We start from the raw sequence: 18774 nt of genomic DNA on the forward strand, positions 1-18774 counted from the left end.
GAGGTAAAAGATGGGTTTCATTTTTAAAAGTGTTTTTAACAAAACAAATATATTTCATAAATAACATAGGTCTTAAAATCCCCTGAAAAAATGTTTCAAAAAATCTCCCTCCTAAAGAATAATAGTTAAGATAGCCCAAGAACCAGAGTTAGCAGGGAATTAGGATTGAAACTTGGCATCTTATTAGTTTTTTTTAACAGATGTTGTATGGTTATTCAAAAGAACATACAGTATTGTAAAAGCTCTGAAAACCAAAAAGGCCTGTTGTCTTACTATCAACAATATTAATGGTTCTTTAAAATCCAGGGACCAATGACTTATATTATTTCATGAGAGCATACCTCTTGTTATTCAAAGAAAATCTTATAATGGTTTATTTTTTAAAAAAAAGATCCCCAAAACCATCACCTGACCTAAGGTAGGGTCATGAGGCTGAGTCACAAAGTGTCTGGAAATTCTTCTCCAGCATTCTGACCTCCATCTGGCAGTGACATCATCTTGTCCTCGCTAGTTACAGGACCTGCTGGGCAACAGAAGGGAAACTCCGAGACACAGTAGATCACTGGATAAATCACGCTGTTTCCCAATGAATTTTATATTGTTTATTTTTTTATCTGGGGTTCTCACCCCAGAGATTAGTGGTATAGATCCCCCTTATGAAGGTGAGTAATCATTTCAAACTTTCACTCAAATAGCAGGTAAGAAACTTGACCCATTATCCTAGAAAACTGGTCCATGGCAATTTTTTAAACCTTTAATTGAAGTATAATTGATTTACAATGTTGTGTTAATTTCTGCTCAACAGCCAGATGACTCAGTTATGCATATATATTCTTTTTCATATTCTTTTCCATTATGGTTTATCATAGGATGTTGAAGATTGTTTCCTGTGCTATACAGTGGGAGCTTGTTTTTCATCCTGTATGTAATAGTTCGCATCTGCTCATCTGAAACCCCCAGTCCTTCCCTCTCCACCCTCTCCCCCTTGGCAACCACGAATTTGTTCTCTGTGTCTGTTTCATAGGTGTGCTCATTTGTGTCAGATTTTAGAGTCCACATATAAGCGATATCATACGGTGTTTGTCTTATTCTTTCTGACTTACTTCACTTGGTATTAGAATCTCTAGTTCATCCATGTTGCTGCAAATGGCATTATTTCATCCTTTTTTATGGCTACTTGGTATTTCATTGTGTATGTATATATATACACCACATCTTCTTTATCCATCTCTCAAAGCACATTTAGGTTGTTGCCATGTCTTGGCTATTGTAAGCAGTGCTGCTATGGGCATAGGGTCCATGTATCTTTTTGAATTAAAAGTTTCATCTTGGTATATGCCCAGGAGTGGGATTGCTGGATCATATGGCAACTCTGTTTTTAGTTTTTTGAGGAACTTCCATTCTGTTCTCCATGGTGGCTGTATCAATTTACATTCCCACCAATAGTATAGGAGGGCCCACTTTTCTCCACATCCTCTCCAACAGTCCATGGCAATTTTCTCTAGGGTGATATAAAGTGCACTGTTGGAAATATGACCTCTGGTCATGCTTTTTTTCAGAGCATGAGATGACGCCCATACCTGAGCAGCCAGTGCCTGAACATCCCGTGGCTGAACATCCCATGGCTGAACATCCCATGACTGAACAGCCCATGGCTGAACATCCCATGGCTGAACATCCCATGGCTGAACATCCCATGACTGAACATCCCATGGCTGAACATCCCCATACAATGGAAGAAGAAAATAAGGAGCATACTCCTGAGAAAACTGGCGATTATTATAAAGATGTAAAACAGTGTAAGTTTTCCAAGTTAATGGCAATACACATGCAAAAGAGGATTAGACTGATTTGATTTATAAGCTCTAAAATTTCTATAATCATTTTATTTCCTATTTAATTTTAATTTACCTTGTAGATGTCTTGGTATATGTAATGGAATTCTTATTTTCTTCAACTTTTTCCATGAGATATTATGAAGTTTAATAAGATTTGGTAACTGTCTATAATTAATATAGGATTTATCCTAGCAGTGTGGTTATTTATTCACATTAGTAACAATTGAACTAATTCTGTGGTGAGATAAGAAAAATTTATTTGGAGATGTGTGTCAGTTTCCTAGAGCTTCTTGAAATAAAGTACCACAAACTAGGGGACTCAAAGCAAAAGAAATCTATTCTCTCACAGTTCTCACAGAAGCCAGAGATTCAGAATCAAGGTTTTGGTCACACCATCCTCTGTTCAAAGCCTCTAAGGCAGTGGTCCCGAAACATTTTGGCACTAGGGACCAGTTTCATGGAAGACAATGTTTCCATGGATGGTGTGGTGGAGGGATGGTTTCTGAAAGGTTCAAGCACATTACGTTTATTATGCCTCCTCTGATCTGATAGGAGGCAGGGCTCAGGCAGTAATGTGAGCCATGGGGAGCAGCTGCAAATACAGATGAAGCCTTGCTCACCTGCCACTCATGTCCTGCAGTGAAGCCCAGTTCCTAACAAGCCACGGACGTGGCCCAGACTCTAGAAGACTACCTTCCCTTGCACCTCCCAGCTTCTTGCAGCCCCAGGAACTCCAGGAACTCCAGGAACTCCTTGGCAGCAGAGCTCCAGTCTGCCTCTGTCTTCACAAGTTCTTCCTGTGTCTCCATGTCCAAATTTCCCTCTTCTCAATAAGGACACTGTTTTTGTTTAGGAGCTCACCTACTCCCATGTGACTTCATCTTAACTAGTTAAATTGTCAACGACTCAATTTTCAAATTAGGTCACATTCTGCACCGCTGAAGGTGAAGACTTCAACATAGCTTTTTGGGGCAAACAAAATTCAACCCATAACAAGATGACTTTGAGATGTTTGGAAGATCTGCTAAACTTCAATTTATTCACCTTTCTTCATACAAGCTTCCCATGTCCTTATAACGTCCACCATTCTAAACTGTGAAAAGTTCATAAAAAACCTCTTGATTAAATCTAACTATACTGGAATTTTTAATATTAGCCAAAGAAAAAAGAGAAAGGCAGTGAAGATATACATATATACACATATTCAAGTACTTTGAAAACTATAATTAGTACATAAGTTGTATTTCTATTCTTTCTTTGATGAATCACTATCCTCTTTTGTAGGTGAAAAAACTCCCTGATGCTCAGAGAGGTCAATTGCCAGGTTTCATAGCGACAAAGAAGCAGCGTCAGGAGTGGTGTCCAATCTGCCCAACACAGGCTACCTCTACTATGCATCGACTGCAAACTGATGCAGTTGTTTCCTTTTCAGGATGTTTCTCTATTTTTAATTCCCAGAGATTAAATTAACCAAAAGCCTGATGATTACTTTGATTAAAAAATCTTTCTTACACACACACACACACACACACACTCATAACATAAATGGGACTATACTAAAAAATTGTATTATGACATGCTTTTTCTCATTTAAGAACTCTGGAGCTTTTTTCATGTATACCTCATTATTTTTAATGGATATATAGTACTCTATGAAATGATTTTCCATAATTAATCCACTGTCTTATTAAAGAATTAGATTATATGCAGTTTTTTTCTCTTGTGCATTGTTCTCATGCACACTTGAGTGTATCTCTCTTTGGATAGATACCAAGTACTGAAATTCCTGAATCAGGGATAAATCTTTAAAATATTGATAAGTAACACCAAATTGTGCTCTAAAACACATCTATCAAGAATGCTCCACAATGTCACATATACTGAATAATGTTAATCATGTTTTGTGAATAAGTGAGAATTTTCATTACTGTTTTAATTTGTACTCTGATTACTTGTGAAGCTGAGAATGTTTCTTTATATTTATTGGGCATTTTTATTTCTACTTTTGTGATTTACCTGTTCATATCCTTGGCCCATTTTTTCTATTAGATTATATTTTTATTTATTTGTAAGGGCTCTTTTTTATATTTAGTATATTCGATCTTTTCTCTATGGTAAAAGTAACAAGTATTTTCTCCCAGGCTGTCACTCACCTTTAAACCTGTTTACATATTCTAATCACAGAGAAAATTTAAAATTTTATAAGATCAATTCTTGATTAATCAGTTTCTTTACAACTTCTTCACACTGTATTTTGTTTAGGTAGGCCTTATCCAATCCAAGATGTTAAATTAGTTTCCAATTTTTTGAATAACTTCATATTTTTATTAAAACTCTTAGGTCTTAAATTCAATTATTTTTGTATATGGTGTAAAATAGTCATAAAACTTTACATTTTTTGAGGAGGATTGCCAGTTGTCTAACACTAATTCCCTACTGATATGAAACTCACATTTAATATAATCTAAATTCTATTTGAAATTGGGTCAATTGTTATTAATACCTTTTCATTGTTTCTTTGATCTGCCTTTCCCTGCAAAGATCCACAATGTTTTAGTTTTTATACTCTGATAACTCATAGCATTAAATATTGACCTATGATTTTCTTCTATTTCTCCATAGATCTACCTCAGAGATTTTTCAAAATTAATGACTGTGTGTGTGTGTGTGTGTCTGTGTGTTGGGGGAAATGGATATATATGTATATACTAAACACACATACACATTCATATGTGTAAATTTTTCTGTCATTTCATGAGATTTTGGAAAGAGGAGATCTGTGTATGTATGTTCAGTATGGCACCTTGATCCATTTCACTTTGACTCTGAATAGATACATCCGTTAGTTTTAAATTACAACCAGCCTTACTGACAGCTCTGTAAGAGCAGGATTCATTATGTGCATATGTAAATGTGAATGCATTTTGGAGGTTGTGATTGTTATTGAAATATGTGCTATTTAAGCTGAACTATTACAGTCTAGCAGAAGGTTCAAGGGCAAGTGAATGCTTCTTACCTGGCTAAAATTTAACAATGTTAATACAAACAGTAATGATATTACACATCTACAAACCTTCTTCACACCCATTGTGCACTTGTATATGTTTTTTGTCATTTCCTTAATAGTTTCTTTTCAGAAAGAATCATTTAGCATAAGGATACTAGTTTGGTTTTTTCCCCCATGAATTTTATTTTTGACCCTTGCCCCACTTGTTATTTTGTAGCTGAAGAATGTCTCAAATACTTTATTATTCTTTTCTTAGAATTACTGTATGTTTTAGGAAAAAATTCAGGTGAGAAAAAAAAGTAAAAGGAACAAGAAGTGACTTACCTAGCTGCTGAAAAGTTTTAATCTTACTTTTTCAGATGTCTTCACAACACAAAATCCAAATGGCACACAGTCTGAAATATCCGTGAGAGCAACAACTGATCTGAATTTTTCTCTGAGAAACTGTAAGTACTGAAAGGCAACACTGCAAATAGGAAAAACACTTACAGCAAGATTTCAAAATAGCACTGCAGACTGTTGGGTAGGAAAAAGGTCTTCAGTTCAGTTCAATCGCTCAGTCGTGTCCAACTCTTTGCGACCCCATGAGTTGCAGCATGCCAGGCCTCCCTGTCCATCACCAACTCCTGGAGTTCACACAGACTCACGTCCATCGAGTCGGTGATGCCACCCAGCCATCTGTCGTCCTCTTCTCCTTCTGCCCTCAATCCCTTCCCAGCATTAGAGTCTTTTCCAATGAGTCAAGTCTTCGCATGAGGTGGCCAGAGTACTGGAGTTTCAGCTTTAGCATCATTCCCTCCAAAGAACACCCAGGGCTGATCTCCTTCAGAATGGACTGGTTGGATCTCCTTGCAGTCCAAGGGACTCTCAAGAGTCTTTTCCAACATCACAGTTCAAAAGCATCAATTCTTCGGCACTTAGCCTTCTTCACAGTCCAACTCTCACATCCATACGTGACCACAGGAAAACCTTAGCCTTGACTAGACGGACCTTAGTCGGCAAAGTAATGTCTCTGCTTTTCAATATGCTATCTAGGTTGGTCATAACTTTTCTTCCAAGGAGTAAGCATCTTTTAATTTCATGGCTGCAGTCACCATCTGCAGTGATTTTGGAGCCCCAAAAAATAAAGTCTGACACTGGTTCCACTGTTTGCCCATCTATTTCCCATGAAGTGATGGGACCGGATGCCATGATCTTCGTTTTCTGAATGTTGAGCTTTAAGCCAACTTTTTCACTCTCCTCTTTCACTTTCATCAAGAGGCTTTTGAGTTTCTCTTCACTTTCTGCCATAAGGGTGGTGTCATCTGCATATCTGAGGTTATTGATATTTCTCCCGGCAATCTTGATTCCAGCTTGTGCTTCTTCCAGCCCAGCGTTTCTCAAGATGTACTCTGCATGTAAGTTAAATAAGCAGGGTGACAATATATATATAGCCTTGATATACTCCTTTTCCTATTTGGAACCAGTCTGTTGTTCCATGTCCAGTTCTAACTGTTGCTTTCTGACCTGCATATAGGTTTCTCAAGAGGCAGGTCAGGTGGTCTGGCATTCCCATCTCTTTCAGCATTTTCCACAGTTTATTGTGATCCACACAATCAAAGGCTTCGGCATAGTCAATAAAGCAGAAATAAATGTTTTTCTGGAACTCTCTTGCTTTTTCTGTGATCCAGCGGATGTTGGCAATTTGATCTCTAGTTCCTCTGCCTTTACTAAAACCAGCTTGAACATCTGGAAGTTCATGGTTTCACGTATTGCTGAAGCCTGGCTTGGGGAACTTTGAGCATTACTTTACTAGCATGTGAGATGAGTGCAATTGTGCAGTAGTTTGAGCATTCTTTGGCATTGCCTTTCTTTGTTTGGGATTGGAATGAAAATTGACCTTTTCCAGTCCTGTGGCCACTGCTGAGTTTTCCAAATTTGCTAGCATATTGAGTGCAGCACTTTCACAGCATCATCCTTCAGGATTTGAAATAGCTCAACTGGAATGCCATCACCTGCACTAGCTTTGTTCGTAGTGATGCTTTCTAAGGCCCACTTGACTTGACATTCCAGGATGTCTGGCTCTAGCTGAGTGATCACACCATCGTGATTATCTTGGTCATGCAGATCTTTTTTGTACAGTTCTGTGTGTTCTTGCCACCTCTTCTTTAATATCTTCTGCTTCTGTTGGGTCCAGACCATTTCTGTCCTTTATCAAGCCCATCTTTGCATGAAATGTTCCCTTGGTATCTCTAATTTTCTTTGAAGAGATCTCTAGTCCTTCCCATTCTGTTCTTCTCCTCTGTTTCTTTGCACTGATTGCTGAGGAAGGCTTTCTTATCTCTCCTTGCTATTCTTTGGAACTCTGCATTCAGATACTTATATCTTTCCTTTTCTCCTTTACTTTTCACTTCTCTTCTTTTCACAGCTATTTGTAAGTCCTCAGACAGCCATTTTGCTTTTTTGCATTTCTATTCCATGAGGATGGTCTTGATCCCTCTCTCCTGTACAATGTCATGAACCTCCATCCTTAGTTCATCAGGCACTCTATCTATCAGACCTAGTCCCTTAAATCTATTTCTCACTTCCACTGTATAATCATAAGGGATTTGATTTAGGTCATATCTGAATGGTCTAGTGGTTTTCCCTACTTTCTTCTATTTAAGTCTGAATTTGGCAATAAGGAGTTCATGATCTGAGCCACAGTCAGCTCCTGGTCTTGTTTTTGCTGACTGTATAGAGCTTCTCCATCTTTGGCTGCAAAGAATATAATCAATCTGATTTCGATGTTGACCATCTGGTGATGTCCATGTGTAGAGTCTTCTCTTGTGTTGTTGGAAGAGGGTGTTTGCTATGACCAGTGTGTTCTCTTGGCAAAACTCTACTAGCCTTTGCCCTGCTCCATTCCGTATTCCAAGGCCATATTTGCCTGTTACTCCAGGTGTTTCTTGACTTCCTACTTTTGTATTCCAGTCCTCTATAATGAAAAGGACATCTTTTTGGGGTGTTAGTTCCAAAAGGTCTTGTAGGTCTTCATTGAACTGTTCAACTTCAGCTTCTTCAGCGTTCCTGGTTGGGGCATAGACTTGGATTACTATGATACTGAATGGCTTGCCTTGGAAATGAACAGAGATCATTCTGTTGTTTTTGAGATTGCATCCAAGTACTGCATTTCGGACTCTTCTGTTGACCACGATGGCTACTCCATTTCTTCTGAGGGGTTCCTGCCCGCAGTAGTAGATGTAATGGTCATCTGAGTTAAATTCACCCATTCCAGTCCATTTTAGTTCGCTGATTCCTAGAATGTCAACGTTCACTCTTGTCATCTCCCATTTGACCACTTCCAATTTGCCTTGATTCATGGACCTGACATTCCGGGTTCCTATGCAATATTGCTCTTTACAGCATCAGAGACCTTGCTTCTATCACCAGTCACATCCACAACTGGGTATTGTTTTTGCTTTGGCTCCGTCCCTTCATTCTTTCTGGAGTTATTTCTCCACTGATCTCCAGTAGCATATTGGGCACCTACTGACCTGGGGAATTCCTCTTTCAGTATCCTATCATTTTGCCTTTTCATACTGTTCATGGGGTTCTCAAGGAAAGAATACTGAAGTGGTTTGCCATTCCCTTCTCCAGTGGACCACATTCTGTCAGACCTCTCCACCATGCCTGCCAGTCTTGGGTTGCCCTGCAGGCATGGCTTAGTTTCATTGAGTTAGACAAAGCTGTGGTCCTACTGTGATTAGATTGACTAGTTTTCTGTGATTATGGTTTCAGTGTGTCTGCCCTCTGATGCCCTCATGCAACACCTACCATCTTGCTTGGGTTTCTCAGTGGAGCTAATATCATCAGGGAGTCTTAATTCATAAAATAAGGAGACTCCACCATAGCCATTGCACTGGTAAATTCAGAAGGCAAAAATATTTTTACATTTCTTAGCCTCATATTTTTGGTTTGAGTGGAAAGAAAAAGAAAATAACTAAATTGAAGATTTTTTTTTTCTTAAACCACGTTTTTACTTTTCTATTTTGTGCTTTCAGCTTCAAATATTATTTCTTTTTGCATCTTTCTACCAATTATAACTACTGATAGAGGAAATGAGGAAATGTTGCCAGCATGTCACTTTGGAGGCCATTACAAGTCTCTAAAGTATATATACTACATCCTTCACCTTAAAGCGTCAACAGCTCATATGTATGAAACCCAAGAAGACAAGGAAAAGAGGATGAAAGTAAATAGGGCAAGAGAGAATGTTTCTGACTATGACAATATTTAATATTAGGAAAATTCAGACTCAGCAATGCCTAATAATTAATAAAACTTCTTGACAATAATGGAACATTTTGAGCAATTCCAAAACTTGACACATAAATATGACATAGGGACATATCGAGGGCACACGTTAATTTAGACAGATCTCTGATGGCTATTTTGTTTGCATACAGCAGACAACATCTTCAACTGTTTCTTCAACAGGCCAGGTACCTAAAATTCCCTTCAGGAGATGGATTATTAATGACCACAGCACCCATGGAAGAGTTTTCAAAACCCTATCTTATCTTCCCATAATTCAAGTCCCCAGAGGATTGTCAAAGTTGGATTGGGATAAGAAATTTTTGCCATTTTCACTGGGGCTCTAACAGAGATTTGTTGAGTGGTGGGGACATTCTGGAGGAGCAAGCTCCCCAAGGAGATGGAAATCTCCAGAATAATTTTGACTAATTATTCTTCTAGTTCCTAAAATGATGAGGACAGGCAGTAGTGAGGCAATCCAGACATGTTTCTCTCAAATCAAGTGGGGGTTGCAAAGCAGCATTTAAGGATTACATCCCAGTCATTCCAGCCCTGCCTGAGTCCATGTCAACTGTGGTAATGGATTATTTTTTTCCATCCTTTCTTTCCAACATGTTACCTATAATAATGTTGTCTGTAGGCTCAGTAGAAATCTTCCTAGAGTGGGATTGCCTGTAATTCATATGGCAGTTCATCCATTCCTGTCTGAAGCAAAGTTAACTGGAATTGCCAACTTCATAGGGAGAAAAATAAATGGTCCTCCAGTCACAAAGTGAAAAGTAAAAGTGAAAGTCACTCAGTCATGTCTGACTCTTTGTGACCCCATGGACTATACAGTCCATGGAATTCTCCAGGCCAGAATACTGGAGTGGGTAGCCTTTCCCTTCTCCAGGGCATCTTCCTGACCCAGGAATTGAACCGGAGTCTCCTGCATTGCAGGCAGATTCTTTACCAGCTGAGCTACCAGGGAAGCCCTCTAGTCACAACTTCTCCCAAATTGACTCTTACATACCTCCAGATGGACACGTTATAGACTGAGATATAGCCTAAATCAGGCCTGCAAATCCTTGAGCTGTAACCCCAAATTTTAATCGCCCAAACTGATTTGCATGGTTAACACCATATGTTTCCAGCTTACCAGCACACGGTTGCTACCTCCCTCTTTCATGTCATCACACTGAACCAGCAACCAAGTTGTCCTAGGTTGATAATATTACTTCAAAGCCTGGAAAACCACGTGAAGCCAGTGTACCACACCCAGTAGAGCGTCCTCAGTGCCAAAGGAAGCGTGTAGCCCCACACTCCCAGTTTCTCCTCTCTTACAAATTATAGGCATATCAATCCCACCTCAGGCAACCTCTTATTGTACAGACATCATTCTTCAATGGCTTCTTCTTTCCCCTCCTTTACGGTATCTCAGGAAAATGTCAGCAGCGTTCTCCTTGGTTTTGTTGTTGTTGTTATTGTTGTTTTTCTCTCTCCTTTCCTTTGTTCTATTTTTTAGCTTAAAAAATACCTAAATACAAATGTTGAGTCAATATTTTTATATACCGATAATCCATTATCCCTTTTCCTAGATAAACTCTTCAATGAAACAACTACGACGGCACCTCCTGAAGTAGTCAGCCATGAAGAAAGTAAAGAACCTTTTGGAGAAACTACTCACAGTATTAAACTTACAACATTGTAGTCAGACCTGGAGCATGTCATTATATGACTTAAAAATTTAACTTTCATTACTCTATTTCATAAATTGATAACATACTTAAAGAATTCATACTACTACAATTTAAAATCACTCTAAAATCTTTTAAATGGTAAAAATCTAGGATAGGAAATGAACTCTTTTCAAAATACAACCTGATTGTAGTAAAATGTATGTTATATTTATATTAAATATATATTTATATAAAATATCATGTGTGTATAAATATACATTTATATAAATATATTTAATACATTTTAATATAATTTTTTTTAAATTATAGTAATAATTTTAACAATCACATACTTGATAAATAAACTTAACTCTGCTTAGAGTTGATTTTTAGCATTTCCTAAGAATATTAGTGGAGAGTTCAGAGCTAGAGTTTACAAAATCAAAATTATCATTTTACTTTTCTGACAGTACTGTTTCTTATCACATACTTGTGAAATCATAACAACTCAGGATGGCTTTTCTCTAAGGTCTTGAAAGAGGAGTGGTCTAATTGAAGACAGTGAACTGTCATTACATGAAACCCTATATTCTCCAGTTCATACAATCCAAGTATATTTCTCATGACTCCTTTAATATGGTTATTCACTTTCTTGAATAACCATATTAGAGTAATATTTTAAAATAGAAATCTTATCATCCTGGTATTCCCCTTCTTAAATACCACCAGTAACTTACTGCTAGGTTTGGGGTCATATTCTAAATTCTTAACCAGGCATTCGAGTCTGAAGTGATCTGACCATTGAAGAACTTGCCAGTCTCATTTCTGGTCGCATTCCCCACCCATATTCTCCACACCAGACTACCTGAACCTGCTCATAACACCTGCGTTTGCTCACCGTGGAAGGACCTCTCTCTCACATAGTTTATCTGGCAAACAATTCCTAGTCCTCTGAGCCTTTATGACAGCATGGCCTCCCTCGCGAAGTGTTTCCGGCTTTTGAAAGTGAATTAGATCCTTCCGTGCATACCACCTGTGCGTTGCTATGAAAGCCCTCATTCTCCTGCAATGTGATGAACAGTGATTCTTGTCTGTCTGCCTCTCAAAGTAAGAGTGTGTTCCTTAAACATAAGACCTGTATCTTGTTCATTTCTGTAACTTTAAATGCCACCCACAGGGTCTGGCACATGGCAGGAACTCAAGGTGTAACTGCTACATGACTAGACTAACATAAAAAATGAACATCCTATCAGAACTTTACTAAAGTCAAATTACCTTATTTTGTTATCCTGTTCTATTTTGTTTTTTAAACAGAAGGAACCCAGAGTCCAAATGAGCCTGCATTTTGGACAATGTTAGCTAAAGGTAAACTCATAGTAGTTAGGTAGCTGGGAAAATGTTTTGGTTTTCTAAAGTCTTCTGTAAGAAAGCTGAGATCAGTGTAAATTTTTCTAATCCTAAGAATTAACATGTCAGCATTTTGCCGCCATCATCACGTGTAATAGCAAATGCAACACAGACCCAGAAAGTTGATCGAGTGTCACACATTTTCTGATACTCTCACCAAAAGTTTTGCTCTCCTACAAATGTTACAATCTAGCCATTTAATTTATTTATGATTGAAAATGTTAAATAAGGCTCTTGCTCAATAGTATCCCTCTTTGTATTTGGGGCAGTATGTGTATGCATGGGGATGCATGAGTGAATGCAAAGTATATATCAAAATATTTGCATGCACAAAAGTAATGTGTGAATCATAATTGTACATGCATTCATTTATAAATCACACACATAGCATTTGTGTATATGCATGTATACATATAACATGTATATTATCAATAAGTGCACACATGCATAAATATAATTCATGTATCACACACATACATGCATGCATAATGTGAATTATATGCCATATTTGATGGATCCTCATTTGCAGATTCTGTATTTGTGAATTTACCTACATTTACAATTTCTTTGGAACTCTCCACATCAATACTTGCAGAACTTTCACAGTCATTGATGGACACACACAGAGTAGCAAAAAATATTTAATTGTGTGAAGCTCTTGTTCCCAGCTGAAGTATAACAAAGGCCTTCTTTTTTCAGCTCTCATGCTGTAAACAAAATATCTTTTTTGTGGTCTGTTTAGTGTAAGGTGTTTTGCATTTTTGTGCTTTCTGCTGGCAATTTTGCTATTTTAAATGCCCTCCAAGAATAGTATTACAATGCTGTTTGGTTCCTAAACAGGAGAAGGCTGTTATGTACCTCAGGAAGAAAAATGTGTGTATTATATAAGCTTCATACAGGTGTGAGTTATAATGCTATTGATTGTGAGCTCAATGTTAATGAGTCAGACTGTAGCCCACCAGGCTCTTCTGTCCATGGGATTTCCCAGGCAAGAATACTGGAGTGGGTTTCCATTCCCTTCTCCAGAAGATCTTCCCAACCCAGGGATGAAATCTGGGTCTCCCTCATTGCAGGTGGATTCTTTACCTCCTGAGCCACCAGGGAAGTATAATCAATCAGCCGTCTATACTAAATAAAGTGTCTCTAAACAGAAACATACATAAAACAAGCCTACTGGGTCAAAAACAAGCTTATATGACCAGAGGCTCATAAGAACCTAACCCTGTATTTCCCTTAGGAATGATGATGGTTCAGTATCCATGTAATTCAGTGCTTACGTGACTTAACTACCACGACTACCATGAAAAATGAGAATGAACTGTATATACTATCCACACACATCTACACACACAATAATTTTAGTAAGTGAATTTTGTTTACCATAACACCAATTTATTGTTTTAACAGCTATAAATGCAACCACCAGTGAGGACAACCAACGAGATCAATTTTTTCACCCAATTCCAAGTAAGAGCAACAAACTTCAATTAAATGGATACATAAATGCTCGCACACATTTTAGTGTCTACATGGTGATACTGTTTTCCTCAGTAAGGTGTGGTATATGTAAGAGAGTAGTATGGTGACTGACATTATATTGAGGTCATTTACAGTTTTAGGAAAGGTATGGTTTCTAAACAGTGTTCTCCATGACCATATTGCAGATATTTCCATCTTCCTGTTGTGTAACTTCTATTCCTGGAAGTAAATAGAAACAGTAAACTCAATGGAGTTGTAGGCAAAATGAACAAAACATGGGATGCATTTTTTTTTTTAATTGACAGACTTTTTTCGAGCAGTTCTAGGCTACAGAAAAATTGAGTAGAAAGTAAAGATGTTCTCATATATTCCACCCACTTAGTTTTCCTTGTTATTAACATCTTCCATTGGTGTGGTGCATTTTTTTTTTATAACTGATGAGCCAATATTGATACATTGTTATTAACTAAGCTTCACAGTTTACATTAGAGTTCATTCTTTGAGTTGTACAATTCTACAGGTTTTCACAAATATCTTGTGTCCACCATTACAACCATACAGACAGAGTAGCTTCATTGCCCTAAAAATTTTCTGTGATCTACTTAGCCATCTTTCCCTTCTCCAACCCTGATCTTTCTGTTGTCTCTATGGTTTTGCCTTTTCCAGAAGGTCAAATAGTTGGAAACATACATGTGTTCTTTTCAGAGTGGCTTCTTTGGCTTAGTACTCTGCATTTAGGTTCCTTCTGTGTCTTTTTATGACTTGATAGTTTACTACTTTTCATCGCTGAATAATATTCCAGTATATGGATGTACTGGTATGTTTATCCACTCACCTATTGCAGGACATCTTGACTGTTTCTAAGTTTTGGCAATAATGAATAAAGCTGCTATAAACATTCATGTGTAGGTTTTTGTGTGGTCATAAGTTTTCAGCTCATTCACGTAAATACCAAGGATTGTGACTGCTGAATCATGGGCTAAGACTATGTTCAGATTTGTAAGAAACTGCCTAACTGCCTTCCAAAGTGGCTGTACCATTTTGCATTCCCACCACCAACAAACGAGAGAATTCCTGCTGCTGGATGTAGTTTTCATTAATGGGTTGATTTTATTTATATGAATAAAAGAACTCCTGACTTTGATGGAAATTTTCATAACAAGGCATCATATTAATTTTCCCCAAACCTCTGTCCTATGTAAATACATTGAAAAAGAAATAGCATCTGGTAATATATGTAGGGCCTACCACCTTAATTCTGTGCTGAGTTATTTGACACTTAATGCCACTTGCCTTTCAGTGAGTCAAGAAAATGGTGTCAGTCTTCTTTATTTAGAAAAGTGATAACCAGTAATGACAATGTTCTAGAAATATTTTGTCTTTTCGAGTAATGAAAGTCAGCATGATCGATTTCCTATTGTGTGTTGAGCACCTACCACACTTTACATATGTTATTGTGTCAATCCTCACAGCAATTCCATGAAAGCTGGTATTATCTCCATTTTACAGATGAGGAAACTGTGGCTTGGGTTGGGGGGGAACCTGTCCCAACTTGTAATTAGCTTTTCTATAATTTCCAATGGTTAGGAATTTCAAACCCTTCTTTAGTTTTGACCATCACCTTGATAAACAAATGTACTATAAGCACACCTCTTTACAAAAGCCCTTTTAATTCAGGAGCACAGCCCATTTTAATATAATTTATTTCCAAAATAATCTGCCTCAAAGTCAAGATATCAGTCATTCACAACTGTATACATTTCTCTCCCCTTGGCCTAGGATTGCACATGGACAATTTTAATTTTTTTAATATAAGAGAGTACACACATGGGAATTTGTCATTGCTTATCACCAACACATCATTACCTGAAGAAAAACATGAAAAATCATTGGAACTTTTGGGTGAAAAGATGTTGGAGGAGAAGGGACAAATAGCAACATGATCATTTAAAGTCACCATTACATGCCTATTAAGTCATATATTTAGGAAGATATAAAATTTGGCAGTAAATATATATATTTATTCTTCAGTAAAAAGACTTTTGACTTTTCTGGATCCAGACATGATTTTAATCATATATTTTAGAAAGTTAGCTAAGTTTCCATTTCTTTAATATCAAATACATTAGATTTGATCACAGTAATAAAAAGACAAATTCAGTTCTTAAGCCTTGTGGAGGAAGCACTGTAGTACATCATCCTTTTAACTTAAAAGAAAAATCAACTCCTGCCAACAGGAGAAATGCATATTTCTCTCCTGAAGGACTAATCCCATGTGCGTACTTTCATCACGTTTTTAACAGTAATCTCTTCCGAGTCTTGGATTGGTTTTTAATTATACAAGGAGGAAGGCTGATACATGTTTTAACATCTGGTCACCTGGATTTGATACCAGATTTTGCCACTTACTAGCTATGTGCAGAGGGCAAATCCATAAACTTCTGTGATCCTGGAAAATGGAGTGAGGGTCAGCTCCTCCAAGATTGCTGTGAAGAGGAAAGGTTAAAAAAAAAAGTTGAAATTCTTTGTCCATAGGAAGTGGCCTATAGCCTTCTCCTTGGCAATGCATGAAGGTAGAGGGGAGAGTGCAGTGAAGACTCTGGGTGGCAAAGGCTTCTCTCCAGTTGCACTGTGATCCTTATTCCGCCAGAAAAATTTGCTGAACACAGTTACTCTTTCCCACTGCATTTTCTTTCTTTCCTCTCAGACTCTGATGTGAACGCTACATGGGAAGACAACACGGCAAGAATACAGGAAGCCAAGTTAAAATTAATGCTGGGCATCTCACTGATGACCCTCTTCCTTTTTGTCGTCCTGCTGGCAATCTGTAGTGCCATGCTGTACAAAATGAAGATGATGAAGTAAGTCTGCAGACCTCCGGAGCCTTTAAAACACGGGAGAGGACACTCCCCCTCTCCTTTCCTCCGTAGAGGGCTGGGCAAACACGACTCCCAAGTTTATAAGGTATTCAGTTTGGCTCCCTTGCCTCTATTTGGAGAGGACCATGGAGCTGTCTCTCAGGGAGTATCCCACTTGAACTTGTCCTCATTTTAAATAATCATCTAGAGAGAGAAACAACCCTAGTCAATTGGGAAGGTGACAAGAAGCTAATGCATACTTTTTCCATAGCCTTGAGACAAAAGGGCTTATGAACTCTGTTCTAAATAGCACATCTGTGTAGGGTCTAACATTTTTCATTCTTTTATCTAGTGTAATAATAAATAGACAATATATTGGACGGAATTCATATATTATTTTAAGATGCTTTTCTAAGTCAAGCTGCAAACGCACCCAAAAACAGTTCTTGATGTGTGTTTCTGTTTTCAGATATAAACAAGCATGTCAGACTGGTGAATACTCCGTCAACCCAGAGCTGGCCACCCTGTCTTACTTTCATCCATCAGAAGGCGTATCAGACACATCATTTTCCAAGAGTGCGGAGAGCAGCACATTTTGGGGCACCACTTCTTCAGAATTAAAGAAATCAGACACAAGGTCAAAATCTAGGATGACAGACATGACTTCCACAGCCTCAGAGGAGAATGAGGAGTCAGACATAATTCAGAGTGAGGAGCCCAGCGAAGAACCCACAGATGATTAGACAACTGTAATATTTTTGTCATAAAAAATACCTTTGTGATGTTCATTTGTAATTTGGAAACTCTGGTGAGACCAAATTTTCTGGTGTCTTTAAAGGAGGGCATATTAAATAAAATTCTCTCAGCTATAAAAACTATTTAAAACTATATTCCCAAAAATATAAGGAAATAAGGTGTGAAAAAGTTCATCAAGTAAAAAATGATCCTGTAAAGTGACTTATGCAAAATATTCATTCTAGGCTGACTCTTTTTAAAATACGAGTATTTCATTTTTTCACCTTACCTGTGGGCATTTTAGGGAATTTCGGGGCAACCACTACTATGCCCCTCTCCACCCCCAAAGCAAAAAAAAAAAAAAAACACCCATTGCTGTTTACTGGCGAAACAGGTGTGCCGTATCAAGAGACAAAACTAGTATTAGAGACTCCTGGCATTCTTCAATTGTTTCAAAGTCATCAGGGTGCAGTAAGATTTAGGGAAAAATATTTTTTCCATTTTTAAAGTATCCATAACCATTTGAGATATCATTGTTTTCCAGAAGAGAAAGGAAGGAGGGATTCCAGCATCTAATTTTCTAGAGGGGGATTTATGGGTCTTGAATATTTTAGGGCTAGAGGCCCCTTCCTTCTCTCTCCCCACCAAGCACCCATGCTTGGTATGTGGTATTGGGGTTGGGGGAAGCATTTCAAAGACTAATTTATGTAATCAGTGACTTATGAAACTATCCTAGGAGTATTTCAGTTTACAGAGAAGACCAATGGAATCGGCATACTGTTTCCCTTTTAGGAGTGTTTCAACTGGAAGGATTTTAGAGACATGTAATCAGATCCTTTGTGGATATGTGTGGATGATGGGGAGGGAAGGAACTGGGGCGGTGTCATTGTCCTCCTAAATTCTCACCTACTCTATGCACTTTGACATATTATATCACACAGAATTCTACCACCCTATGCAAGACAAGTTCATTTGACAGACCAAGAAATGAGAACTTGGGTAAATTGGATACTTCGCCTAAGAGAGAGGCAAAGTTTAGATGCGCTTTGACACTGAGGTTCTCTCCCTGATCTATGAAGGTTAACAGTCAAACTTGTAACAAAAGTCAAAGGGTGTTTAGAAGCAAGGTAGGGATCCACAAGGCAGGAGATTCCTTAACCGAAATGTTCTTTCAGCTCTTGGGAGATTGTTTTCCCTAATGTAGGTTAGGTCTCTATGAACCTCCTTCCCTGTAGAAGATAGACGCACACACACACTACACTCACCTGCCGCTACCCTACCATCCAGACCTCAGAATCATCCTTCTCTCCCCATTTTCTCCCCTGACATCAGCTCCAGCCTGCCCATTGGCTGGAAAAGCTACGAAGCGCCGCCTCCGAGTAGCCGCAGACCATATAAGGCTGTACTCGGGCGGGAGAAGTAGTAGTAGGCTGGGGGGTTCCCCTTTTCCCAGTACTGTCGCCGCAACAGTGCAGGCGGGTTTACGGAGCCAGGTGAGGTGGACCTCGAGCAGTAGT

General features: G+C 38.2%; 1 protein-coding gene across 1 annotated transcript; it reads left to right on the plus strand.

Moving 5' to 3' along the window:
- The first annotated feature begins 1567 nt into the window (after window positions 1–1567).
- On the plus strand, window positions 1568–17265 carry EQTN (equatorin). Its single transcript, XM_052645382.1, has 7 exons — window positions 1568–1799; window positions 5205–5291; window positions 10698–10757; window positions 12093–12143; window positions 13593–13652; window positions 16372–16525; window positions 16992–17265. Exons 1-7 carry the CDS (start codon window positions 1568–1570, stop codon window positions 17263–17265), a joined length of 918 nt encoding a protein of 305 aa, XP_052501342.1.
- Window positions 17266–18774: the final 1509 nt, after the last annotated feature.

Source organism: Budorcas taxicolor, chromosome 8 (assembly GCF_023091745.1).
Source record: "Budorcas taxicolor isolate Tak-1 chromosome 8, Takin1.1, whole genome shotgun sequence".
NCBI classification, from domain to species: Eukaryota; Metazoa; Chordata; class Mammalia; order Artiodactyla; family Bovidae; genus Budorcas; species Budorcas taxicolor.